General features: G+C 50.0%; 2 protein-coding genes across 3 annotated transcripts in view; one reads left to right on the top strand and one right to left on the bottom strand.

Moving 5' to 3' along the window:
* Nucleotides 1-34: 34 nt before the first annotated feature.
* SPTLC1 (serine palmitoyltransferase long chain base subunit 1) lies at nucleotides 35-12732 on the bottom strand. Its single transcript, XM_078861761.1, has 15 exons — nucleotides 12612-12732; nucleotides 9894-10004; nucleotides 9496-9590; nucleotides 9118-9211; nucleotides 7872-7944; nucleotides 7422-7554; nucleotides 7035-7164; nucleotides 6325-6414; nucleotides 5733-5840; nucleotides 4436-4531; nucleotides 3765-3861; nucleotides 2820-2874; nucleotides 2452-2569; nucleotides 1507-1580; nucleotides 35-1209 (listed from the first exon to the last, which is right to left on the bottom strand). The coding sequence occupies exons 1-15, from the start codon at nucleotides 12663-12665 to the stop codon at nucleotides 1113-1115; spliced, it is 1425 nt and encodes a 474-aa protein (XP_078717887.1). The 5' UTR covers nucleotides 12666-12732; the 3' UTR covers nucleotides 35-1112.
* Nucleotides 12733-13751: 1019 nt separating this feature from the next.
* IMMT (inner membrane mitochondrial protein) overlaps nucleotides 13752-27703 on the top strand; it is a 16463-nt gene continuing 2511 nt past the window's right edge. Inside the window, exons 1-14 of one of the 2 annotated variants that reach the window (XM_078861758.1) lie at nucleotides 13752-13977; nucleotides 18131-18207; nucleotides 19482-19677; nucleotides 20138-20234; nucleotides 20614-20820; nucleotides 21903-21995; nucleotides 22561-22697; nucleotides 23361-23464; nucleotides 23838-23973; nucleotides 24415-24532; nucleotides 25058-25278; nucleotides 26131-26262; nucleotides 26391-26520; nucleotides 26824-27161. In XM_078861758.1, coding sequence (XP_078717884.1) covers nucleotides 13939-13977; nucleotides 18131-18207; nucleotides 19482-19677; nucleotides 20138-20234; nucleotides 20614-20820; nucleotides 21903-21995; nucleotides 22561-22697; nucleotides 23361-23464; nucleotides 23838-23973; nucleotides 24415-24532; nucleotides 25058-25278; nucleotides 26131-26262; nucleotides 26391-26520; nucleotides 26824-27161 — 2025 coding nt within the window. In that variant the 5' untranslated portion in view covers nucleotides 13752-13938. The remainder of the gene's footprint in view (nucleotides 13978-18130; nucleotides 18208-19481; nucleotides 19678-20137; nucleotides 20235-20613; nucleotides 20821-21902; nucleotides 21996-22560; nucleotides 22698-23360; nucleotides 23465-23837; nucleotides 23974-24414; nucleotides 24533-25057; nucleotides 25279-26130; nucleotides 26263-26390; nucleotides 26521-26823; nucleotides 27162-27703) is intronic. The other variant, XM_078861759.1, reaches the window with a different exon arrangement.

Raw genomic sequence — 27703 nt, 5'->3', positions numbered from 1 at the left:
CGCAATGTGAAAGTAATTAGGATAATGGAGTAAGGCGGAAAGACATGTTTATTTCATTGATCTTACGATGTTTAATTACGTTGTGTGTGCACATGATGCAATTAGTGCCAAAAGTGAATGTTAAATATTGCAACAAAGCCAAGTCCGTCAGCTGTGCAGCTGTTGCATCACTAAAGTGTCACAAGCTTAAAACAGCAATGACGTGCTGAACCATCCACACAGCCGAGTGACGGGACTGCAGCTGAGCATTCCACAGCACCGGTAACAAATACAAGTTGTGGTGGACAGAACTCATGCAAGTTGTACTCAAACTAGAGTTTATTGTTAATTTAACATGAAACTTAAAATATAAATGTTCTTTACTTTGGGTCATAATCCATATTTTCAGTGGTAAAAAAATCACAAGCATTAAACCAGCTGAACGGTAACCGGCGCACTCTCCCACGTACACCAGGCCGGCCCTCTGCCCACGGCAACGAATTTACTTGCCGAGCACTCCCCTGTCCAATCTACAGCTCGGGACAGCTTTTCAACACGATTATCAGATGTGCAGCTTTGTACGTCACCTAAACTTTCAACGTGTATCTGCTGCACTTACAACTAAGGTCCGTTATGTTCGTGCCGAGTTGATGGAATGGAGTTGTGATAAAGTATTACTTTTAACCGTCTGCCTTAATGCACACGATGAACACGAGTATAAAAGTTATCAGAAGTGACACCTTCCGTGTGAACAACCTGAACAATTCTCCCACACGCATGTCATCAGCTGGGATTCCTCGTGACCTCCGAATCTTCCCATTGACACGATTGGCAGCGCTGAACACTCACAAGACCTATACGGTAATGCCATTACGACAAAAAGTGAAAAATAAAAGGACACAAGCCTCTTGCTTTTGTGTCCGATCAATGTTTCAAAGCAATCACAGGCAAGTGTGCAAAACCCCATGCCTTGATTTGTGTTTTAGTTCCTTCTGAGCGTTACCCCCCTAACCTAATGCCCAAAAGTCCTCATTTGGCAATAGAAAAGCAAATCAGTGCTCCCTGTACTTAAATTACACGATTGTCATTCAGTTAAAAATAACTGCGCCTCTTCTTTCGCCGTTGGTCCTCCTTCAAGCCGCGAGCACGCGCCCTGCTGCCCCTCGTATCACCCGGGCCGCCATCTCCAGCTCCTCAAGTGTCAGCTCCACGCTCACCACCACTCTCAGACTGACACACGGACACGCACACACACTGCATTAGCACACACGCAGGAACATTCGTGCACATACAAAGCACGCACTACAGCATTCGCATGATCGAGGTGAATATCCTTGCATGCACACACGCGGCGCAATATCGCGCACGCAGGAATGTGCACAAACGCAAGCACGCATAACTGCGTTTGCTCGCATTCGCATGACTAACACATATAGAACACGAAGGGGAAATGGTCGTCGCCCTTGCATGAACAGCAAAATTGTGAACTGGAATATTCTCTCCTGGCCCTGTGTAGTATGTTGTTACCTTGGAGGGAGTGTGAATTTCTCTTCTTTCTCCAGGTATTGTGCTTGTGTCAAAGCAACCCCATCCTCCAGGCACTGGAGGACAAGAGGGAAATGCTGAAAGCCAACACCAATGGACACACACAACTACAACAATAATGATTACATTCGAAAAGTGAATGTTTTCAGGAGAGGAGTGCAGAATGTTAGAACTTATCATAAGCAGTTTATGATCCAACATATCTTGGAATCCACTTTTATCTCTCAGACACCAGTAGATAGAAGCAATTCCGATTATGAGAAAAGAAAACTTTAAAAAATTCTCATGATGTGGATTTTTGATGGGGGGAAAAGCCCAGAAGCTGGCAGAACTGTCGAAAAGAAAATGGTCTCCTACACGCAGAAAAACATTTTTCCCTCTCACTTTCCAAACATGAACCAGAATCTGCGAGCACGCAAGCTGAAGGCGTTGGAGATAGGGTCTACAAACACAAACGACACTTGGGATATTTTGGGGTGGCTCCATTGAAGAACGTACGCTAAGTTAAAAAGAGACATCGCAAAATAGAGAAACTGGTTCAGAACAAGAGTTCCTTTGTACATAAGCGACAAGAAATGGAAGATGTCAGTGAAGGGGCCAGCAAGGAATTCTATTATTGAAAGAGGAAATGATGGTGTAATGTGGAGGGGCATCGGCATTAGCTGTGACATCTTGATCTGTATTCATCGAATCATCACAGTAATTATCCAGATGCGACGCCCAGCCATCGTATATTTACAATTAACGTTGGCATATTCTAGCAGGTGCATATATTATACCGTGCACACTTCTGAGATTTCTAAGCAAGCAAACTGGTTTAAGCTGCTAACTACCATGAGCGCAACACGGAATACATCTGGTCGAGTTGAATAATCGTACATACAACACCGACGAGCACACAGGTATTCACACGTGACGGGGACTCACCAGCTCTGCGATCCTCTGTAGGGTGCGTTTGTCCTTATCCCGGGATCTCGACGGCTCGGCCAGGCGCAGGTGGGTGGCAGGGGAGAGGGACTCGCCGCACAGCAGCAGCCCCGGCACGCTGCGCGCAACGTGCAAGCACGGCACACCACGTCAACACGCGTGCGAGCGCCACAGCGGCAAACAACATGCGTGGCGGCACGAGCACGTGCACGCACACGCAAAAGCCTCGCCACGTTGTGAACGTGACGCAGAGCAGGACGGTGCTTGGGAACACGGGAAGGCGTGGTGCATAACATGAGAGATATCAGTGCTCGGGGTGGGGTGGAGTGTATTGTTACGAGCCAACTGTGGTGCCTTGCATTACTCACTCCTGCAGTGCTCTGTGCATGTGCTTGCTTCTCTTGCGTAATTCGCCAAAAATATCTAGAAAATAAAACGCACCACCAAAAATGTTACAGACTATGAAAAGCACCACATACATTTAACATCTAGAGATGACATGCAAAGCGCCAACCTACAATCGCCACTCATACGTGGTTATTTCTAGATTGCACGTTTCAGGATTTGAGCACAAATAAGGACCACAAAGTAATATCAAGACTGGTAAACCAGTGGGTGTTGACTAATTCTACACCGAGATCCCCGCCTATTGTAATTAAATTGCCAGAGGCTATTTACAACATATTGATTATATACCGTCTATACACATAGAAGCACTTGGAGAACGGCAGTGGTCTAATTTCAAATAATTTCTATGGTTGTTTATATCCCATTATGTATGTAAAAATTGTATTGATGGTTCCAGCACTTTAAGACCTGCACTCGTATATTGCCCATGCAGTGTATATAATGCCAGCCACAAGGTTTAGGCAAAATTGGGAATAACGTTTTAAATCCAGCAGTAATTACGACATAAATAGTATTAATAACTGTGCATCTGAAGCACGTATTACCTACCAATGAACACTGGGGCACTGGGGTGTGTGGGAACAGGAGTTACGGAGTAAAACGAAGACAAGAAACTCCCAAGAGCTTACCCGTCAACCCCTAATCAGTGCCTGCCTTATTACAGACCAATTCAGACCTTATTGGTCACCCCGTGCCCTTATAAACCTCAACGTTCGATCACAAAGGAGAAACACCAACAAATAGACATGTTTTTTTGCGCGTATTGAAATGGCTGTACGCCGTATGGACCTGAAAACTAAATTTCTCTGCACAAGAATACGGGTAGACCGTGTGGGTTGACAGCTATGCAGCAAAAGGCAAACGCTTCGGGGGCAGCGTGCCGCACCGCACGCCGCACGCCCCACCTGGGCACTCCTCGACGATGGAGAGGGCCTCCATGGCCGCGGCCGCGAGCAGCGGTGGCAGCGACGCCGAGAAGCAGTAGCCCTGGCCCGACAGTCGCTGGGAGAGAGGGCAATGCCACACACACTCTCTTAACGAACAGCAGTCAACAATAACAAATACGCAACGCACCCATGATCGACGCTTTAGAGAAATCTCTTAACACGGCAGCAAAATTAAATATTAGGTCGAGCACGAATAATACAATGCCTTGTACCTGCCACGTATAATGAAGATTAATCAAGACCTTACATGTTTTAATGAACAGGGTTTTACTATAATTTGTCAAATTATATGGTTAACTACCTCAAACTTTTTTTTGTACAGTCAATTAAAACAGAAGAGCATGTCTTAATTGTTTAAACATGACTTAGCACCGATGTGGCAAGAGCTACAGTACATGACCAGACTGCCAAACCTTATTTGGGCTTTAGTTGCAAGGTCATTTTCTCACTGACAATAATACAGTCTCCAATGACAGACTAACTGAAAGGTCAAACTCATCACTGAAATCCAGTCACCCACCTTGTACTCATTTCAATCACCAACAGTTAAAAGTTTTGAGCAACAATAACATTTAATGGCAAATCGATCGTCACCCCCTCAATGGCACACGCTGAAGTAGAAGCATTACCTGATGATCAATCACAAAGGAGCGCCCACAGCAGAAGCCTCCGATCGAGGCCAGGGCATTCTCCATGTTGGCACTGATGAGGTCGATGTCATCGATCTGAAGCGTGCACACAGATGAGCAAACACACCGGAAAAGTTAAACGAGACTGGCTGGGAAAGAAAAGACGGAGAAACAAATATAAGAAAAACATTTGACAGGCGCACACAAATAAGGTAAGAGATTAGAAGCAAAAAAAAAAGAATGCTCAAGATGTACATTTTTATAGACAAATACAATGATCCCCAGTATAGCCTGCAACAGACGTTTGGGGCAAGTGCTGTCGCTGAGCACTGATGAAGGCTGGCACAGCACGGAAGGGGGTGAGTGGCCAGCATCACATCCGGCTGCCTTCGTTTTTACACACTGCATCAGGCACTCACTTAAGACTGAGTTGACTCAGCGGATGACCAGGACCAGTTCAAATATTCACACTGTTATCGGTCGTGAGCAGGAACCGAACTTGGGTGGCTGGGTTTATAGCACAATGCAATAACCACTACACTACCGCTCCCCACAATTTTCTATCTAAAGACACCAACACACTCTACTGTGATAGACACAACCCACTCTACATTATGTGGTAAAAAACAGTACTTTTCATATAAAAAGCACATTTTATACATAAGCCAACGTTTATCCATACCAAGGTGTTCCAATCAGAGACTTTCAATCATTTTGTAACCATTGCCAATGTGATCGCAGTAAAATCTGCACAGAGAATGGACCCTGGTAATCACCATTAGCAATCGTCTGTCCACGACTCGTATGTGATGTCTCATGTGTGGGGCTTCACCGGATGAGTCTCTCGTTACAATAGCATGACCTGCAAGGAGGTAAAAATACTAAATGTAGGGAACTCGGCCAAGATAGTCAATTCAAAGGCATGCTAAAAATATGAAATTAACACTCCGAGTACATAATAATAATAACCACTCACAGCTGTAAACGGTCACATTGATTCCTTCCACCGCACGAGGCTGTCGAGTGGCGTTTGCTGCTCTCCTGATCGCTTTGACTATTGCATTGAGACCGAGACGGAAATCTCCTCGCTCAGGCGGCAGCTCTCCACTCCGGGCTACGTCACCCGTAGTTCATTTCTACTGCTTTGTCATGGCAGCCAAGGGATGGGACGAGTCCGAGGTGAACGTCCACCGAGGAGATGGAGCGGCGAGATTGGTTAACGTGCCAGAACTGGATGCAGTCCCGCATCCCCTTCCCCAACGCCCACCTTGATCTCCCCCCTCCCCCGCTCACTCACGTTGACCCCGAAGTGCTCGGTGACTCCGCGGCCCGTCTCCCCCAGCACACCGAAGGAGAGGCTCTCCTCGAGGAAGATCCGCACCTTGTACTGGTACTTGAGCCGCACCTGCACAGCCAAGCGCAGAGCAGGTGTGCAGCGTCACATGTGCACACACAACGCACAGAGTGCAGCAACAGTATACTATTAAACATGTACCACAAACAAGCGGGCAACATTTCAAAAGCATGCACATTAAAGCATGTACTCATGACAAATGATCAACTGACTTGTATGAAAGATTTCCAAATCCTGGGACAGTAGGTTCAATTGTCAGGTGGCTCAGCGGTAGAGCGAGCCGCTCGCAATCACAAGGATGGGAGTTCAAATCCCGGTTGGGGGGCCAACTCAACCCTCCATCACTCCGGGGTCAGTAAAGCGAGTACCACTTTGGAATGTGGAATTTCCACCACGAGTTCAGGGCTGTAAACGGGAGATGCGGACCGCCTCAACGCCCGTTCTGAGCCAGCCGTCAATGCGACTCGTTGACTAAACAGTGAAGGGTTTGGAGTAAGTGCCGACGGTGGACAGGGGTGGCAGGCCCAGGGCTCACCAGGTCGGGCAGTGGACACACGTCCCCCGTGTTGGTGTACAGCCCCTCCACCACCAGGAAGCGCCGCACCACACTCGCCTTCTTCGGGTTCTGTAAGCGCACGCGATCGTCCGTGCAAACATTCGTCAATCTTATTTTTGGATTAATGATTTTGGTTGGAATCTCTCTCCGTAAGTGAAAGGAAAGTGTTGATGTGTGGGTCGTGATTGTTTTCATCAATGGTTTTAATTCGGTTGCAGTTTGAATTGACCGTTATTTTAATTGCATGGCAGTAGGATCAGTGACGGATCATTTTTATTGAGATCTCACTCCTTACCGAGGGACCTCCATGGATCACGTCAGCTCTTGTAGCAACCGAGTATACATTCTCAAAAGAGATTAGCAGACAATGTCTCCTTTACATATCCATCTCTCCACGTAAAAAAGAACAGCGTTTCTTACACCAGCCATCAGCTGCACGGCCCTTCTGGGAGGTCGCTCTGCCTAAATACTTTTATTTCTTACATGGAGGGATGGATAGGTGAAGGGGAAATATTGCCTGCTTAAATATTTTGTTACTTATATTCTCCACAATGACTTGAATTATTATTTTGAGTTTTGTACCATTTGTGCGTGCTAGATGCACAAACGTGGTGCACGTCACATGCACGTGTGTATAACATGGAGCCCTAAGTGCTCGCGGTGCAAGCGTGGGCTTGCTGGTAGCCTGCCTTGCGGTCCTCTTGCTGCTGCTGCTGAAGCAGCCTCTCCAAGTCGGCCACGTCGTTGTGTCGGAAATATATCACGTTGCTGCGGGATGCCTGAAGGCCCTTTTGTATGGCAAAGCACACCGCTTCATCCCTGCAAACAAACACGCACGCACACGCGTGCGAGCAATCGCAACATGTGTAAGTAAACACATACACAAACGCAAGCATACACAGCACGTACTTAAAGGTACATACCATATATATATACACACATAATAGGTTTACGTATTTTTCTGTAAAGATAGCTTGACCTGTTTAAAATGGCACTGGAGATCTGAAACAGTCCCGTAAGCATTGCTGCAAAGTGTCTGCTCTTAACCATGAAAATGGACCAAAGCTCCAACTCACACGTATATGATGTCCCCGCGTTTGGAGTATGCAGGGATGGCACTGGCAATGGTGGAGAAGCCGTACGCGTAGATGATGGCTTCCTCGCAGCGCATGAACCGGGCGATCTGCTCCTCCAGCTCGAGGTGCACATCTGTGAACCACAGGACCAGCAAACTCAACGCCCGAAGATGCCCTCATTTCTCAATTGCTCGACACTGCAGTTACACTCTTTCATTATTCTTGCACTTTTGATTAGACTTGTACCTTATAATAGAATCACATTTAAATACTGCACACTAATTTATATTACATACATGATATATATGAAAAAAAGCATGCTCTGAATGTAAATTATCCCACATTACACGAAATCCAGTCTCCTCACAATACTCTCCTATATAGCAGCAACACTCAATGAACATATAGAGAACACAATGAGCACTTGCACCTAAACACTACACCACCTACCAAAGGTGCCGTAAAACCCACGAGGCCCACATGTCCCCACACCATATTTCGCCAGAGACTCAAGTGCCACTTTCTGCACGCAAACATGCAACAACCACACAACGGGCACATTAGACATGCATTGCACGCCATGAACAGAACATAGATTGCATGCGGAGAGAAGTGACACCATGGGCCAGATTTCAGTTCTGAGTGGGACCCAATCTGCAATTCTGTATCAACTCAAGTCATGACACAACACTGTGCAGATGTGACATCTTATGCCTTGCGAATATAAACACAACAGAGATAAGGCAAAGAAACCCCCGTGTCCACGTGATAGCACTGGATAAACAACAATGTAGACTGCTTTTTTTCTTATTCCTTTATGATGGAGGAATAGTGAGTCAAATTAAGTCATTTACTGCATCGTATGTATGTGTGTAGTACTGACATCAGCCAAGCTGGAGAGCCGATGTTTAATACGGAAGGCCTAAAGACCACTTGAGCATTTGAGTCAGAAGAAATTATTAGGAAAATCATCCCTCCTGCTACACACTTCTTCTTCTGTATTATCTCAAACAAGGGTGCTGCTGTGTTTTCTAAAGAGTGTTCACCAACTCTAGATGACCTTGGGAAATGGGAGCAGAAGTGGTGAAGTTGTTAGTGCACTGCTCTGTGAACCCGGCCATCTCAATTCAAAGGCACTTTAAAGCTCTGGGCTCCTCCGTTATTCCCTTCTGGAATGTATATTTCTATCGCTTGTCATTTCTCAATCTCATTTGTAATCTTCAATATATTTCATATATCCAGTTGTTTCTGCACTTCCTCTTCTTTTTCGACCCAGGTCACTCACAGTTTCCACTTTCTCTTCTAACATCCTGGAGTCATGCAAGCAGAGAAAGTGGTAACATCCAAAACCATCGGGATTTAATTGGACTCTGAAAAAATACAGCTGGAAATACACATACAGGAAACTCATCGCATATTAAATCAACAAGTGCCAGAAACTCACGCTACCAATGAAGCAAATCATTTGGTAACATTGCATTGGCAGTGGTGCACAAGCACATATACCAACAAAACTCAACACATTTGACATATCCATTTCTGGTGAGAAGGGACATTACCCAAAATGTTACCTGTTATAAACTCTTGCTTTCAAAGCAGTGTCATTGACGAATGTGTTGAGGTTGTTTTGTTACTCATTGCCAAGCGTGCAGAACAGCCAGCCTAGTGTGTGGTGGGATGGGTGTATGCTTGTCACCTTGACTCTCTTGTTGCTTAGGAGTCCAAGGAAGTTGAAGGAGGCCAAGTTAATGCACTCTTTGTCATTTACCACAATTTTCTTTCCTGGCTCCCTGCACACAACCGCGGAGGAAAATTCCGAAGCTGTACGTCAAATTTGGATAATGGTCACTGAAGCTGATAATCACAAAACGTGTGAAATGTCAAGTTGTCTGTTGTTGACTGGTAGGTAAGTGCATATCAGTATTACACGCAGACATACAAACAGTGTACAAGCACGACGAAATATATCTGTACATAAATATAGTGTTGAAAAGCTACAAAAATGGGAATGTGCTAATAATCTCACAATATGCTATTCACAGTGTCATCAGTGCCATGTGTGTAGAGAGCCTACCCTGACACAATAGAGTAGTGGAGTGCAGGGTGGTCCTGAGGCACAGGTGGCACCAATGGATCCGGCGTCCATTCCTCTATTAGCTCCTCTTTTTCCTAATGTACAAGCACACACATTGCAAAGGTATAACTTCGAAATATTCCTGATATAAACAATATCGATAATGCTTTACTTATAAGGGGAAGGATTCACAATTCATGAAGGTCGGTAATGAAAACAGTGATTCAGAATCACCTGCCAATTAACACCTGATTATAAAAACTATGCATATGAATTCTGTAATGCTTTCAATGTGCATGGTGGAATGAGCAGTATACAATGATGCAGTGTGACGTGTGGTAGTGCAACGTGGTGCCAAAAACGCAGTGTGGTGCAGCGCAGGGGGGTATGCGCGTCACCTTGTCAGTGAGGTCTGAGCGCTCCAGCACACGGTAGGACTTCGAGAAGAAGAGCAGACGCACGATGCACAAGATGAGCAGCGCTTCCAGCAGCAGGTGGTACGCTGGCGCCTGCGAAACACACACACACACGTGATCTTGTGAGAACACATATATACAGCAATACCCCAATTTTCGTCTCCCCCTTTTGCGTTGTTTCGCAAATACGTTGTCACTTTATGAATACCACAACCTGATTTAAGTCGCCTCAACCCATCCTTATGTTGCTGACGGCATCGTCCGTCCCTTCTCGAATCCGCCGCCTCACCAACCCTGTAAATCGCTTTTATTTGCGTCGTTTTGATATTCGTGGTTGTACCTTTCAGGTATGGATCCCCGATGTAAACTGGGGTATTACTGTACTCAGAACCAATTCTTATACATGACTTATACGTAACTATTTATGTTTGGAATAATGCCTTATATTTATAAAGCAAAAACATGACACTATTTTAAACAAGAGGAGTGAAATTGTAATGCTATTCTTGTGAAAAAATTGTATGTGGTCGACCACACGGGCTTGTAAACTCATTGCTACACGAAACCAGCGAGTCATGCACAACAACCTACTGACGCATGCGAAGCCCACGCAATGAGCCTAACAATGTAAAACAATGAACCTTGACCTTGCAGTTGCTAAGCAGAGGCCGGAGGCCTATCATGCGAAGTAGCAGTAGCAACAAAAATAACTACAGCCAGAGAACTATACGGGGTGTTTAATTTGTTATTGTACAACCTCATGAAATGCATTATTTTGTATATTAGCTCTGCTCTCACAATATTTATATTAAGGCGGCATACGTGGCATTTACACACATCTGCATACGTTTACATTTTATTTATAATATACTTGAGTAAATATGGAATGCAATTGTTTACGTAAGCATAATTATTTACAAAAATTGTTTTAATTCAAGATTTGTTTTATCCTAGTCAGTATCCGCTCATGTGAAACTGTCGCTCTGTAAATTCTAAATGGCCCATCTCAGAAAGTGGGGAAGGACCTGACACAACCCACACATTTTATTTTATTATTTCCCTTCTACGTGACTTTGCCGAAAGAACCAAGAATATGAACCCACACATTGCTGTAGCTCGACCGAGCGCAATAGACGCGAGGCTGGAAAGACTGCTACTGCAAGATGATGTGAGGTTGATGATGTGAGGTTGATGATGTGAGGTCTGCCAACTTTAAAGACGAAAAAACAAACACCTCTTGTGTGTCTCCGACGCGAGTTGTACGTTTTGTTCGCGAAGCATGATGAGCTACATGACATCGAACCATGGACGTTGGGCAACACTGCAATGTCATTTCTGGTCTGTAAATGTCACTAGAGACGTCGCTGAAGCGTGCTCCGTAAAATCACTCTAAAGTCTTCTTCCGAAAACGAAATTTACAAATCGTGTCGGGTAATGGGTGACATAGCCTGCGTGTGTAGCGACGAGAGCCACTGTGGATGGTATATTAGGTGGGCTGCGTCTTTGAATGATGAAGTGAGCCTGGTGTGAGCCACTGATGTACTGTAGTATGAATGAAGTGATGTTGGTGTGAGCGACTGATGAGGCTCAGGCTGGCGTGAGCCACTGATGAAGTGTGAAGTGAGGTTGGTGAGCCAGTGATGAGGTGAGGTTGGTGTGAGCCACTGGTGAGGTGAGGTTGGTGTGGGCCACTGGTGAGGTGAGGTTGGTGTGGGCTACTGATGAAATGAGGTTGGTGTGAGCCACTGGTGAGGTGAGGATGTTGAGGTTGGTGTGGGCTACTGATGAAGTGAGGATGTTGAGGTTGGTGTGGGCTATTGGTGAGGTGAGGATGTTGAGGTTGGTGTGGGCTACTGATGAAGTGAGAATGTTGAGGTTGGTGTGAGCCACTGGTGAGGTGAGAATGTTGAGGTTGGTGTGGGCTACTGATGAAGTGAGAATGTTGAGGTTGGTGTGAGCCACTGGTGAGGTGAGAATGTTGAGGTTGGTGTGGGCTACTGATGAAGTGAGGTTGTTGAGGTTGGTGTGGGCCACTGATGAAGTGAGAATGTTGAGGTTGGTGTGGGCCACTGGTGAGGTGAGAATGTTGAGGCTGGCGAGTCGCCGACTCATTAATGACGCCACCCAAGCCCCACCCGAGCTGGGTGCCCCGGGCAGTCAGACGCGAGTTGACGCGCTTCGCGCACTGGATCCCAAGTTCGGACTCCTTCCGGCACACTGTTCACTTATCGATGTCACGGCGCTGCGATTTCAGGAATTTTTTAAAAACCGCCGGCGCAGAGACGTAACCAGAGCCCAAGACTAAGCATGAGAGAACATACGGAGCTGAATGCCATTATCCGCACGATTCCGAGGGCTCGAACCGGGGACGTTTCGGTTCGAGGGGACGAGAGTCTCGAATGGAGGCGCAGCCAAGGAACGGGTCAGGGGGGAAGTCCACCGAGACGGAGCAAAGAGAAGCGTCCGTGTCGAGGTCGGGGCGGTGTGGGGGAGCCTTCACCCCCCGGCAGTGGACTCATCGTGCCCGATGCTGATGAAGCTCCTCGCCGTGACTCTAGAAGTCATTCATTTCCTATTCACGAATAAAGCCTCCCACTGGCGCGCGAGCCTCGACCAGTCGGAGGCGTGGGCGAGTGGGGGAGCGAGCGAGTGTGAGGGAGCGAGTGTGAGGGAGCCTGCTGCAGGCTGCTGGAGCCTCACCTCGTACAGAGCCTGCGCCATCTCCACCAGCACCCACTGCTGCCCCGCCGCCATCTTCCTGCCTCCTTCTCCTCCCGGCGCGCACCGCGGCCTCGGCGACCAGGCGGAAGCGGTGACGTCACGCGGCCACTCGGTGACGTCACGCGAAGCGATGACGCGGTGAGGTCACGAGAGTCGAAGACGCGGTGACGTCACGCGTTGTTTGGATTTTTTTGTAATGTTGGTGACACAGGTCACCGTTGCGAACGAATCTCTGTCCTGGTCTCTTGAGCTCTCACCGAGCTCAGCAAACTAAACACGAACTCCTCCTTCAATAGGGAAGCCAAGCGCGCTGACTCCCACACGCTATTCTATTCTTGTGTATGATAGCAATGGGTTCAGCAGCTCAATGCCAATGTCTCGGTCTGCTGGCCACGAGGAGAGGGCTGCAAAAGAGAGCTCGTGTGGTGTTGCTGATCCTCCTGCAAGATGCGTAGACTTCAGTGGTTTATATGGTTCACAGCTTGGGTTGTATGACCACAATTGCACTACGTACTGTGGCTTGTCTTTCTTTTAATGTTTTGAGATGTGCGCATCGGTCGGCATATAGACGATCTGCTGCGGTTGATGTTCCAGAGCAGTTCCGTCGAGGAATGTCAAAGTCAGGAGGCGTACGATGCGTGCGTCTAGAACAGGGTCCGGAGCCGATTGCGGCTCGCAAAGGACTGTTTCGTGACTTCACTTATTAAGGAGCACCTTGTACTCACGTGCACTGCGGCTCTATGAAATACTGAGTCTCTTTTTATAGAATAAAAAAAACTATCTTGTCCTTTTGATTGCCAACCCCCTGGTCGAGAACGAGGTGTTTATTCTGGACGTCCGCGTGGTCCCACGGTCGATCAGCAGCGAACCTCCGAACCTGGGTGAGGCTCCAAGTCGACGACACGGGAACAACCACGTGCGGCACGGCACGTGGGCGCGCTACCGGGCGCGACCACTCCCAGCGTCAGCAAGGGGGGTGATGGGGGGCACCGAGATAGTCGACACCGCGACAACCGCCGCACTTCTAAACACGCCTCCCCCCTCCCCCCCGCCGCGTGGACGAGTTGGGTTGTCCCGGTGACGCGTGGCCCGGGGCTGGGCCGGCTGGGACGTGGTCGCAGTGCGCATGCGCCGGGGTGACTTTGGGTGGCATTGGGCGCGAGGCGGCGCAGGGCAGCGACCTCTCGGGTAGCCCCCAGCAGCAGCAGCAGCCGCCGTCACCCGCCTCCTGCTCCTCCTGCTGTTGCCTCTCTCTCTCACACTCTGCTCACAGTGCCTGCCTCGCACCACGCCTTGCCCAGCAACCATGTGGAGGTCCTGCAGGAGAGCGGGCACGCTCATTCAGGTGGGAGGTGGGAGGGGAGGTGGTGGTGTGGGGAACGAAATTCGGCAGTCGAATCTGAGGCCTCGTCGCCCACTGTACCGTGGGCACTGTACCGTGGGCACTGTACCGTGCGTGCCGTACCGTGTGGCTGTGAGCACTGTGAGTGTGGGTCACTGCGAGTGTGTGGGTGACTGTGTGTGTGTGGGCACTGTGTACTGTATCGTGGTGTGTACTGCGGCGACGCACTGTACTGGTTACTGTACGCACCGGGCCCGTCCCTTGGCGCTGCTCTCGCTGCTGCCACTGTAGTAGGCACTGTACACGCCGCTCCCTGGCCGGGCCCAGCACCACCAGCACCCCAGAGCGAGCGCGCTGCCCCCTCTCGCTGCCCCCTCTCGCTGCCCCCCCGCGCTGCCCCCTCTCGCTGCCCCCCTCACGGCGCCGACGTTGACGGCGCAACGCGGAATGGCGCCAGGTTCGTGGTTTGTCCACAAACAGCGCTCGGCCTGACCGCTGCTTGAACGGGTGGAATGCGGCGTTCATATTCTTTGGGTCTGTCGGTAAAGTCACGTAGATGGGTTCAAAGAAAATAACAAAATGTGGCGTCTTGTTTAGAGTGGTGAGGTTCGTGGCTAGTACTCGTGACCTCTTAACTGATCCGTGTTTGCTCGCGGTGTGTAGAGTGCGGGATAGTGGGTTGTGCAAGAACGTCTGGGCACCACGGGATGTTTGTGTGCAATCTCCCAACAGTGTAGGGAGCTTTGTGATGCAAGACGAAATCTGTATCGACTTGAGCTTGATGCTAATGTTGAAAAATATTTTTTAAAATCTAATCCTTACCCACACGCTTTCCTTTGGTCTGTTATTTCATTTGAGTAACCACAATCTTAACAGGAAAATGCTCATTTAGACCGCAACTCCGATGAGCACGGTTGGCTACGTACGGTGCAAAGGAAGTTGGGTATAGTACACAGAAAGACACAATTATTGCAAGTCGCAATGTCGTCCTGCCCATACAGTCCTGAGTCACTGGGGAGGACGCCCCGTGTCCCCTAACACGTGCTTGAGGCGGCGCACTCCGAATGTATTTTTAAAAATCAGATTCTGCTTTTACAGTACTCCGTTAATGACGGACACATTTGTGGTTTCGTCATGTTGCACGCATTTTGCATCGACTCGGCATCCGTCGTTGTCACGCGAGTTGAGTGACGTTGATCAGGGGCCTTATACAGACCGTGGTGACCGAGAGAGAGTCTCTGGTGCCTCGTGGTGGACCCCGACTCGCTACGACGACTTCAGGCAGAGGAGCCGCGTGGCCCCTGTCATGTGTTCGTGGGACCCCGGAGTGGGTAATTATAGCACCAGTGAGGATATTGACTCGGGCAGTGCAACTTTTTGGCAGATTTAGGTACTGATGATGAAAACTGGTCACTTGGTGAGCCTTTTTTAATTGCAGTTGTTAGGAATGGGCTCTGTTGTCTGAATCCTGTGAATTGAGAATGTGGAGGTAGCAAAAGGCTGTGTGTGTGTGTTCATGTAGTAGTGTTTTGATGAAAATGCAATTACATGTAAGGACAAAAGCACGTTAAGAGAGTTAATTTTGTTAACAGACCATGTGGAATATCGTCTGCAACCAGAAAATAAATGTCTGACCTTCGAGAAAATGAAAAGGCGTTTTCAATGTAAACTGGTAAAAAAAGAATGTTGTGATGGGTGGGGCACCTGCGCAGAGAGGAGGGCAGGTAACTTGGTAAGTCACCAAGAAACGCGAAATATGATAACAGTGCATGATGGGATTGAACCATCATCGTTGAGTCATTGTCATGGCCCTGCGATGATGATGCCACAATCGATCTCCGACATGCACACGACCCGATCTCATTGTTCCATGTCCACGGTGGGCAGCCTCTCGAATGTGTTCTCTCCTTCGGCTGACACAGCCAGGAGCCAAGGTCGAGGCTTCTGACAAAGTGCACTTTTCTTTTTAAAATAGGAAGTGCCTTGTCTCTAATTTTATTTGTCTTCTGCTCTCATATTTCTTATTTTTGTCTTCTCAGTGTAATTCCCAGCATGCAGCTCTCCATGCTTATTTACACACGTATCAGTTTTTGAACCATTTTTTTCTTAAATGTCCGTGTTTTTGATCCGTGCGGTCACAGCCGGTAATAGATATGTCAAAAAATGCACAGATCTACTATCAGCCCGAAGGAACGCTGTACGTGTGCGCTGCGTGTCGCGTTGAAGCGGCGGCGCTTGCTGCGGGATGAGACCAGGCTGTGCCGGCCCGCGGAGTGCGACGGAGTGCGACGGAGTGCGGCCTTCAGAGGCTCACGCGTTGAGAGCAAGCTCCGAGCCTGCCTGCTGCCAGATTTTTCAGGTCCCATCAGCGGCTCTTTAAAATGGTACCTCTACTGCAACAGATACAAATGAAGAGTCTGCATTGGCAGTGGGGTAACAAGCGGTTGATGTGTTTTAATGTGACAGATATTGTCAATGTAAAATCTGTTGTTTAATGGCATGAAGACTGATGGCACCATCTATCCTTCATTTTCGTGACACTTGTTTAGTCGAGCCGTTTCTGATGCATCATTGGAAATTATTCGTGTTATGGCATGGTTGTGCAGAGTTTGGAGGAGTATCTGTACCTGGACCGTGTGCTTATGGGTGGCTCAGGTTTGCCACGACAGTATAATAGTTTTATCAGCTGCGTAACGCTATGTGGAAGCTGCCGAGCGTGTCACTCCTCGCAGAGATCCGGTTCTTCTCAACCTAGATCGCATGTCGTCTAAATTGGCTATTTTGAACGAGTATGCTGTAAGATTTTGGATAAGATGTAATTTCCACTAACTCTCCAGTATTCGTTATAGCTTTAAAATGTGTACATGACATCCATGTTTGCTCTGTATGTGTCATCTGACACCCTGGACACCCTTGTGAACAAGATGTACCACCACTAGTGAATCTCCAGGTAAACTGCAGAATAAGCCCAATATTGCGCAGCTCATTCTACCGCCAATTAGAATTTTCCACGGGGCAAGTCGTGTCACCTGACATCAACACCGTGCAGTTGAGTGGCCGAGAGGGAGAGGGATTGTCACGAGGGAGGGGGGCAGGGCAGGGCCCTGGAACGGTCATGGCCAACAAGGTGAAACTCTCCAATGTGAGCGTAACGCTGTGAGGAGACCCAGCTACCGCTGATACGAGGTCAGCTTTCACCATTTTCCTTCTCTCACATACCCAGCACATGGCTCGGCTGCATATCCTATTTCTGTGTGTAGCAAGTCTACACCTTCATTGAGATGTACACGACAGGCCTGCTTCCAAAGCTGTGGCAGAGGCTGAATTGTAACCTGAACTCCGCCGGTCGCCGTTGACTCCGGTTGGCAGCACACGATGAACTGATTGTCCCACGCACCAATGAGGCGAGATACGGGGCCTTGCAGTTTCACGGTGTCCACCCCATATACTCACCTACCTACTCACAGGCTCACTCTCTCACCTACGCTGTCACTCACCCACGAATTAACTCGCTCACGTTAGCGGTGTCCGGCCCACCGATGTGGACGTCATTGCCGGTCACTGTTTGTGATTCCTCTCCAACTCCCATCTCGTTATGCAGTAGTCGACTCACGATGGAAATATTTAGTATTCCTCACAGAGCAAAAGCAATATGGCTTCGTTGTGATAGCATTTGCGCTGAAAGAATGGCCCAGATACCAGATCTGTCAAGTTATTTACACTGTTGAATTACGGTGTTTTCATACGCGGTCCTCTAAGACACTTTATAAAACCCCCATTTTGTTGTGAAAATTAAGTAGTAGATGGATCTGGTGCAGGTGCTCGATCGATTGGTACAGGGCAGGACCGCGAGGGGTGGATTGATACTGGCTGATGATGATGATGATGACATGGTCAACTTGATTAAAATTACTTGTAGTAGATTTTTAGGTTAGATCACGGGATGTTCTGGAAAAACCTGTGTTGTTAAAGCCCTCTGCCACCCGACACCGAAAAACAAAATGCGATTGCCACGCGGTGTATGAGCGTATAACGTGCCAGTTGTTATTGTTCCATACCGCTCACTGGTCAGTTGAAGAACAGTTCCCACAGCCGAAAAGGTTTATTTCTGGTCCCGATGTTTATTGTTTGTATTTGCGTGTGCCACGTGTTTTAGAAGTGCCTCTGTGGCCGGACACCATGCCCCTCGACCCATGCCAAGCGCTGCTATTCTGCTGGGATCCCCGGCTCGGGGTGAGTGTTGGGGGAATGTGCGCCACGCCCAGGAGGAGATGCTCTCATTCTCAGATTCACGATGTCGCCGACTTGAGTTAAACGTTGTGTGGAGCGAGGTGTGACGTATGTACGACGTAGGTATGTGTTAGAGTTGAGAAGTGTTGAGCGGGGAAGGTGTTGCACGCGGATGTCGGAAGGAGGTCGTGCACACCGAGGAGATGCGTAGAGTGAGAGACACCAATCGGAAACCAAGTGTATGGATCACCTTTGCATATTTGATATCTAAATTCAACCAGTGAAGATGACAAAGTGATTTATCGTCTTTGATCGCGTCAATATAAATGTGTCGTTAAGCCCGCCACCACCCGACACGGCCAATTAGTAAAGGTTGTCACGTAAACAGAACATGCCAAATCGTTACTAGTACAGCACACCGGTGTGTTGGAGAGCAAATCCACAACATTGTGAATTGGCTGTGTCGGGTGGTGGCGGGTTTAACAACACATTTATATTATGGATGATATTAGAGCGAAAGTCAATGTATTAAACAGACCATTGTTTACCAGTAAGGGACCATCAATTTTGCAAACATACAACTGAGCTTAAACTTGGAAGATACTTGCATTCATTTCAGCATCTAAATACTCAATTTTCTGCAGATGACAAAGACATTTCTTGATTAATGTGACGCAATAGTCATAATCGCTATTAAATAAATACAGGTAGTCCTCTACTTACGATGGAGATGCGTAACGACGACCCCATCATAAGTCAAAATATCGGAAGTCGAAGAGGCCCAGCCTACCCAGGAGTCTTAAAGAATGGTGATAATTTAGCAAAACAGTGCAATTTACAGTACTGTACTGTATAAAATATATACTGTATGTATTTAATAATTACAAAACTGTTTTGCACAGAGTAAAATGTAAAGTAAAATAAATGTAAATTCTTAGCCTACCTATATGAACTGCTATTTAATTCAAAGTTTTCTCAGGAAACAATCCTCTCTGCATCACACAAGGCATACATCCCGACAGTGTCCCAACGTACAGCATCGTACCTCGTACGCTGCTGCGTTTGCCTGCCGCGCAAAATTTAAAATATTTGACAATTTTGTCGTATCGCTATCGCCATCATAAGATCGAAATATCGTAAGTCGTACCATCGTAACTCGGGGACTATCTGTATGTTGAATCTGATGTATGTAAATGTAAGGACAATTTGCAGTTATTGCCACGAACATTTTCTCACCTTGAGCCCATTTCACCCGCTCCCCCACGCCGCACGCTCAGCCCCTCAGCAGCAGGCAAGGTGGTGGGGGGGGGCCTGCTGGTGGTGGTGGGGGGGCTCGGGGGCACCGTGCTCTACGCCAGCTGGGACCCTCGCTTCCGCAGCAGCTTGGAGCAGAACGTTCCCTACGCGGACAAGCTGCTGGGCGCCGTCCTGGGCCCCAGCGTGCCCTTCCTGCCCATGCCCAGCAAGAAACCGGTACGGACATTCCCCCACTCGCCTTGCCGCCGTTGTCGCGCTCGTTCCCCCACTCGCCCTGTCCCCGTCATCGTCAAGTTCGTTTTGCTGCTCGTGATGGAATCTTTGAGCCGGAGTGACCACGCACATTCGCAAAGGCTGCCGGAGCGTGCCGTGCGTGTTTTTTCCGTTGACTCTGCCAAGAAGGAGTGTGCTGCCAAGCTTGAATCGGTCACATTCGGTGGTTTCTACAGTCGGTCCCTGCTGAATTGGCCTCGCACATTTGCTGAATTGTCTGCAATACGTCTTCAAGGAGAGCAAGCGCCGAGACAGATGCAAGGAGGCAGTCGGGCTCAGGCTCAGGGAGTTGGTAGTGCACACAACCCAGGCGGAGGGTGGTACGGAGAGAAGGGCGGCAGAGGTTCGTGTTGCCGTGGTGACGGTGGTAACGGTGGTATCTACTGCACCTGTTCATGCGCAGGGTGCAGGGGATCTGAATCCCATCGCCCCCACAAAGAAGAAGCACTCGGACGAGCGTGCGGCCCCAGCAACTGCACAGGCGCCGGTCAAGCAGGAAGGTACCGCTGCTGCGCGGGAACATCCTGTACGGAGCATTTAAGAGGCTTAAATTGTGGGGAGGTCGGCTGGCTCGGGAGCTAACGCTGTGTGGGGACACTGAGCAGGTCGGTACCTACCGGATCCAATCTGAGCGGCGACTCTGATCAATCTGCAGCTGATTGTCTCGTCATGGTAACCAGTGACGGAGCATTGGGGACCAATTCTGAGGGCTGGAATATTACATCCTGGATATGGAAACGTATTTGTCTCATGGTGTTGACAGCACAGTGGGATTGAAATTAAGAGTAGGGAAGACAGAGTTTGGATGTAGATTGTCAATTCCGCTGTTAGATTTGCCTAGATTCTCCACACCCTGCTCTGCCTTCGTCCCAATTGCAGATAGATCATCGGAAGCGTCGGTGATCCTGTCCTCTATCGGAGAAGCACCCTCCATGCCGGCACCCGGCGTGACGGACGCGGCCACCGGCCCCAAGCCGGGGCACGAGGGCGCGGGGGCCAGCGGGCACGACGGGGGCGGCGCCGCTCGCACAGAGCACGCGTGCGAGTCCTGCAAGCACGAGCCCTCGGGCGACGCGACACCAGCAGGTGGGTGGGGGCTGAAGTGGGACGGTGTGGCGCCGTAACCCCGTGGCACGCAGGCTCCCTCTCCTGCCCTCGGCCTACTAATCAGCACTACCTTCCTCGCTTGTGTTTCTTCATTGGCCTCATTCCAACCTTTGTACGTCTCTGTTCTCAACTTCGCTGCCCTTATTGTTTACGAATCATGTAATTGGATGAGTACTTTCGTTTGAAAAGATTTCCGGTTCTTGTTGCTCTCCGATGTGTTTTCACGTTGTATCCCGTGATATTCGGCGTTTTTGCTCCACGTGCTGGTAGCCGCTGTAATTCACTTCCTGAAGACGCTCCCAGCAATGTGAAGTGAGCTCAATTCAGTTCCCGAAGAAGCTTTCCAACACGTGGAGTGAAACGTCGGACATCGTGCCGGGCAGCAGGCGGCACAGCACAGAAACGCAGCGGAGAGCTCTGCAACACAGCCGTGAAACCAACGCTGCAGCAGTTCTATATTACTTCATCAGTCATTACTTTTGAGAAGTTTTAGTTTGTGGTTAAATATTTAACAAATTATGGCTGATTTTACATTTTGTGAAAGCAGATATATCATTTTTTATTATTGATTATTTTTTTCGTAAAAAAGGTGTCTTCTAAGTCCTGTATTAAAAACATGACGATACAAAATTGGCAAATTACTTGACGTGCACGCATCTGGAGTTTTGTAAAATCCTATTCATTGGCACACGTGCCACTGAGAGGGCAGATTGCAGAATCTTCCGTCACTGGTCTATCATTAACACATACTGAAAAAATTAAATAGCGGTATTAAATCCAACGTAAATAATGTTCCATATTGACACGACTGACAAAAGTCAACAGGCCTCGACTTTCACTTAAAGCACACAAACGTTATTGTGTTTGTGACTCAAACAAAATTAGTTTGACGTTCCTCTTTGACGGTATTTAGACGAACGCTCGACAACAACGTTGACTGGACCGCCGGTGGTGACAGCGGTTGCACTTGTCGGTTGGGCGAGCGCCACGTGGTTGTGACGGCTGTGACGAGGGGGACGCCCACGTGCATGCCCAGCCACTAACGGAGGAGTGTGTGGCAGCCCCCCCGCGTGACTTGCTAGAGGCCGGCCCAGCTGGTGGCTCCTCTAAGGAAACGATGTCACAAGACACAGACCCGGAGGCAGAGGTTGCTGGTAAGGTGACGATCGGAGGGGTCACACATATCTGAGCAGTGTTATGTCCACTGGAACTTTCCTCCTCTCCGTTTTATAATTTTGATTTTGTCTTTTTGTTTCTTCAATTCCCTTTTTCTTCTTATTTTTTAGCGTGAATGTTACCGGCAGCCTCTCCTGAACGGAGGCTTGATTTGCGAACAATGAGAGTTTTATGCATGCGAGATGTTATTGGTGTCCACCTTGTGCTTTCACAATAATATTAATATGCAGTGTGCGGAACTCGTGGGTGAGTGGTTTTTCCAGTAAAGCGCTTGGAGCACATACTTGACGGCAAGCGTTGTGCATGCATCCTTCAGTGATGTCTGGTGAACTTTGTACTTAGCGATGAGTGGTGTATGTCATGTTGTGTAGGTGCATGCTGCATGTACTGTGACTGGTTAGTGTGTGACGTGCGTGGCGAGTGTGGTATTGTGTAGGTGCGTGCTGCATGCACTGCGAGTGGTGATGTGGTATTGTGTCGGTGCGTGCTGCACACTGTGTGACTGGTGAGTGTGTGACGTGCGGCGCGTGCCGTGTGGGACAGCGTTGTCTAAGAACCTGGAGGAGGCGGTGGCGCGGAGCGGCTTGGTGACGGCGCAGGCCGTCGGGGCCCAGGACGCGGCTACCGCTGCCATAGGCACATACATCAGCTGCCTCCGGCACGCCATGGAGGACGAGGCGGTACGCAGCAGCCACCACTCGCACGCGCACACACACACAGCCCATACCTGTCACACACACACACAGCCCATACCTGTCACACACACACACAGCCCATACCTGTCACACACACACACACAGCCCATACCTGTCACGCACACACACACACCCAGCCCACACCCATCACGCACACACATCCCACACCCGTCACGCATACACACCCAGCCCACACCCGTCACACGCACACACAGCCCATACTTGTCACGCACACACAGCCCATACTTGTCACGCACGCACACACACACACAGCCCATACCCGTCACACACACACACACACCCAGCCCACACCTGTCACGCACACACACACACCCAGCCCACACCCAGCCCACACCGGTCACGCACACACACACACAGCGCACACCCGTCACACACACACACACACACCCAGCCCACACCCATCACACACACACACACACAGCCCACACCCATCACACACACACACACCCAGCCCACACCCTTCATGCACAGACACCCAGCCCACACCCGTCATGCACACCACACTGAAAGCTGCATGACAGAAGGGAGATCTATTACCCACATTGCAGTGGGTTTACACTCCAGCAATGGCATAGCGAAGCGATGGCGAGAGGGGCTGCGACACAAACGCGGCGTTGCTGGTTGCAGATGTCGCCTGAAGAGAAGACGGAGCAGTGGCAGAGCGTGCGGGAGGCGCTGGCGGCAAGAGACCGCGCCGTCCACGAAGCGTCGCAAGCCCAGCGCGTGGCTCGGTGAGTGCCGGCGCCGTGCGTTGCGGACCCCCGTGGATCGCGTAACGCCATTGCCCAGAGGAGCCTCGCCGAGTCTCAAGACCGCTTCAGGAGGTTCCCCCGTCGAGACGTTTGGTCGATCGTACTCCGAGTCTTAATAATTTACGCGTCGAGTTTCCTGGCTGACTTCTTGCTTGTTTCTTCTCCACCACAACGATAACGCGATTATCAGGGGCTGGGGGCCGTTGCCACCGAAACTAGATGGGTAAGTGGCAAAACAGGATTTTCCTCATAACAAATAAACGTTGACTTTAAACGCCAGAAGAAGAAAAGTAAAAGTTGGGAAGGCATTGTGACCATTTGTGACGACGTGCCGTGCCGCGAATGCCGCCAGGGAGGAGGTGGTGAAGCTGCAGGGGCTGGTGGAGGAGGCACGCGGCACGGCCGCGCCTGCGGCCGCCCCCCGTCTGCAGGCCGCCGGCTCCAGCGTGCGCCGCATGCTGTCTGAGCTGCAGGGAGCCTCCAGCAGGGTGAGCTCCGGCGCCGCGGTGCGGGTCGTGTGCGGACCGCGCGCCGGCACGAGCGGGCGTACGGTCGCGTGAGACCCCCTCCGTCCCACGTGGGCGGAACCTGCTCCGGTGAACTGCCGCCTCCACGGTGCTGTGATCCAGCGCCGCGGAGGCGGCAGCGAGGGTTGGTGGATCACCGCACGAATGTTGTTAAACTCCCTTCCCGTAGGCGACGAGGAGGAATTCCCTGGTCCGCCAGGAGAGGGCGGTACAGCGACAACGAGGGCTCTACTTATTCCGTCTGAATGGGATCGTGTTTCCCCTTCGCGTACGCGTGTGAAAATGTTTTCATTAGCGTGGGTTAATGAAAAAGTGTTTTGTGCGCAATCACGTGCCGCCCCCGTGCGAACATTCGTGCGTCGTTTGCCCCCCACTCGGCCCCCCCGTGCCGCCTGCCCTCAGGTGGAAGCGGCGCAGACAGAAGCGCGCCTCGTGTCCCAGTACCAGGAGATGGCAGAACGTGCCAAGGAGGAGTTCCGGCAAGAACTGGAGAGCATCGTACCCGGCTGGCAGGGCAGAGGTGAGCAACGTTTTGGCTGCATCGTACAAACGAGGCATGCGAATACGAACGGTAATTGATAGCGGAGTTCATCGAAGAAGGCTGTGATAAATGAAATGTACGGGCCTTGTAATTTAATTTACGAGGAAATGTGTTGGGGTGCCGCGGTTGCGAGATGTTAACTCCTTAGCCTGGTTTGCAGGAGGTAGTGGGTTCGATCCTGACCTTGGCGCCTGCATATTTGGAATTTGCATGTTCTCCCTCCGCTTTTTTCTCTAAACACATTTAGAAACATGTGTTTAGAGTATTTTGCTACAAATGTCCACATGTTAAGCCACTTCGTTGAGCTATCATTTGTGGCCAGGTCACTTCTGAAAAATAGCTATATAGCTCAGTGGGCCTGACGTGGTAAAATTTAAATAAATTTTGCTTAAATAGCACAGTTTAAATAAGAATAATGTTATTGCAGTGCAACTGAATAAGATGAAAAGGTGATGTGTAAGCGTCGCTCGTGAGCGCCGGCATGTTCCGCGCTCGGCCTCCCAGGCGACCTGAACAAGGAGGAGCTGAACGCGCTGCTGCTGCACGCGCACCGGCGCACAGAGCAGCTGCGCCGGGAGGTGGCGGAGCGCCAGGCCCTGGAGGAGCACCGCCTGGTCCTGGCACGGGAGCAGCAGCGCACGGTCGACCAGCGCGGCCTGGAGGAGGCGCTGGCCACCGCCCTGCACCAGCAGCGCCAGGAGCTCGTGGTGGCGCAGCAGCGCAAGGTGCGTCACCGGTCCAGCGTGGCTGGCGAGCGCTCCCCGCTCGCCACGCGGCGGTGCGCGGCGAGTCGCCTTCCCCCGAGACCCTGCAAGTGGTTCAAGATGACGTTCTTTTTTAAATCTTGTTTTTACCGCATTGTTTAATGCCCGCTTTATTCTTCTTTGTGGTCTGGTTCGTACTGTTAAATTGAACGTTCGTGTTTAATTTGCATAAGTAATGCATTCTTCGTCACGATTTGATTTGTGTATCGTGCGTGAATTTACAATGGAGCACGTTCACTCGCACGCACTGCCTCAAGCGCTGGCAACACGCCAATCATTAACGCCTGCATTTAAAACGTTAAAGCGTTCCTATTAACAAAGCTTTAAACCCATCTTCAACAGACCGGGGTATGTAACTAAATACTGGCTCGTGTTTCGACTTGCATGTTTAAATGATAACTCTTGAATGTTTAATATCGAGCAATACTTGATATAATGTCGCTTAGTTTCTTACACTTGTGAAACGTGCAATTTATTATGTAAGAACTGTTAGTTAATCACTGTTAAACTTGCGCCAGTTGGTCAATATATTAACCAGGTAAGAGGCATTATAAGCCAAATGAAGGCTCTTTGTGTGTGTACACACCGGCATGTTGTCCAAGTGTTCGCATTGACCTCAGGAGCCATATTTTTACCTTTGCGTTCATACAAGTGCGCACGGCTATGCTGACATTGCATGCCTGAAATATCTCTGCGTGCTGCACGTAATTGCGTACGGTAGTGAGCGTGCGCGTGTGCCCGTGCAATATACCCGCGTGCCCGTGCGCGCCCCTGTGTCCGCCCGTCCACGTGCTGGCTTCCTCGGCACGACAGATCGAGGAGCTCAAGGACGCAATGGAGATGGAGATGCGCACCCAGCTGCGCCGTGCCACGGCCGCTCACTCGGACCACCTGCAGGAGGCACTGAAGCTGCAGGCGTTTGAGCTGGGAAACTCTCACAAGAAGGTAAGTGCGCCCCCCCCTCCCCCCGATCTCCCATCTCTCACGCTGCCTAGCGTGGCCACGGCTTCCGCGGCGTAAACGGCTCCCGTTCCCACCTCTGTGAACTCAGACGTTTGCTTTTCCCCTCCTAGGAATTGACAGACAAGATGGTGGAGCAGGACCTCGTGTTCCGGCGCGAAATTCTGGATCAGCGCGACTCTTTCACTCAAGACATAAACAAAGCGTTTGCACAAGTGCACGGGATCCGTAATGCTGTTGACGGTGCGCACGCACGCACACAGAACACGCATGTTGTGTAGAACACGCATGTAATACAGACGGCCACATGCAGCCTCTCTAAATGCTCATCAGTAACACAGGCATAAGCAAAGGACACTGCTTGAACAGGAATCGCAACGAAAAATATTTTAACACTACTGAAATATAGGATGTTTTTCAAACCATTGTTATATTGTTTCCCTTTAGAGGCTGCGCACCTGTGAGCATATGTAGGTACGTGTGTCGCCGCGTGTGCACTGGGCCTGTTTGCAAAGCGAGTGGCTCTGCGTGCCCTTGCGTCCGCAGGCCTGGCCGAGCGCGAGGAGGTCGCCAAGAAGGCCCACTCGCTGTGGCTCGCTGGGGAGGCCCTCCGCACCGCTCTGGCCCAGGCCGGGCCGGACGGGCCCGACGGGCCGTGCGTGCCGCTGGCCAAGCACGTGGACGCGGCGCGGGCCGTGCTGGCGGAGAGCGAGTTCGCGCAGGTGGTGACGGGCGCCGTCCCGAGCGAGTCAAAGGAGCGCGGCGTGTATTCGCTGGAGGCGCTGCGCCACCGCTTCAGGAGTGTGCGGAGGCTCGCGCGCCGCGTCGCCCTCATCGACGAGACGCGCAACAGCCTCTACCAGTACTTCCTGTCCTACGTGCAGGTGCGCCCGTCTCGGCAAGCCGCCCGCACGCACGGCTCCCATACCGTGTCCATCCTCGTGACCGGTTGAGGCTTCAACCGTAGGTTTATTAACGTGGTGATCCACCGACATGCTCCGGCTCGGATACAAACCCAACTCGGTCAATGTTCCGGACACCCAGAAACGTCATGTTAATTAACTTCCCCCGCAGTGAGAGTGCGGGGAAACACACCCGTCCCACACGTGACCCGCCCGTCACCATTCCTGAAGTGTCAAGTCGTTTCTGAGCCAGCGCTCAGGAAAATGTTTTCATCCAGGATGTTCGTCCGTAATTGCAGGTAACGTTAGACTAGGTAGGCCAAATTCATCTTGGGGACGTGAAAAGCGTCCTGAGAAAATAGCAGTGTTATCGTCAGATCTCAGCAGGTGCACAAATAGCCATTAGGCGCCATTGGTGAGATGGCCGTGCTTAAGCACAGGTGCAAGCACGGTGGATTACTGCTGAAGCTGCACGGTGGATTACTGCTGAAGTTGAGCGATCCGCACTCCTCATGTTTAGGCTG

Source organism: Lampetra fluviatilis, chromosome 12 (assembly GCF_964198595.1).
Source record: "Lampetra fluviatilis chromosome 12, kcLamFluv1.1, whole genome shotgun sequence".
In the NCBI taxonomy this organism is placed as follows: Eukaryota; Metazoa; Chordata; class Hyperoartia; order Petromyzontiformes; family Petromyzontidae; genus Lampetra; species Lampetra fluviatilis.
The sequence above is the reverse complement of the archived record's forward strand: the minus strand, read 5'-3'. Positions and strand labels throughout refer to the sequence as shown.

What these genes read in the sequence shown, in the direction of transcription:
- SPTLC1 (XM_078861761.1), bottom strand. Translation starts at nt 12,665, where the DNA reads ATGGCGGCGGGGCAGCAGTGGGTGCTGGTGGAGATGGCGCAGGCTCTG. An exon ending in TGGCGCAGGCTCTGTACGAG is followed by an intron (nt 10,005 to 12,611) that starts GTGAGGCTCCAG and finishes TGTGTTTCGCAG; the next exon opens with GCGCCAGCGTACCACCTGCT. An exon ending in GCTCAGACCTCACTGACAAG is followed by an intron (nt 9,591 to 9,893) that starts GTGACGCGCATA and finishes CTTGTACATTAG; the next exon opens with GAAAAAGAGGAGCTAATAGA.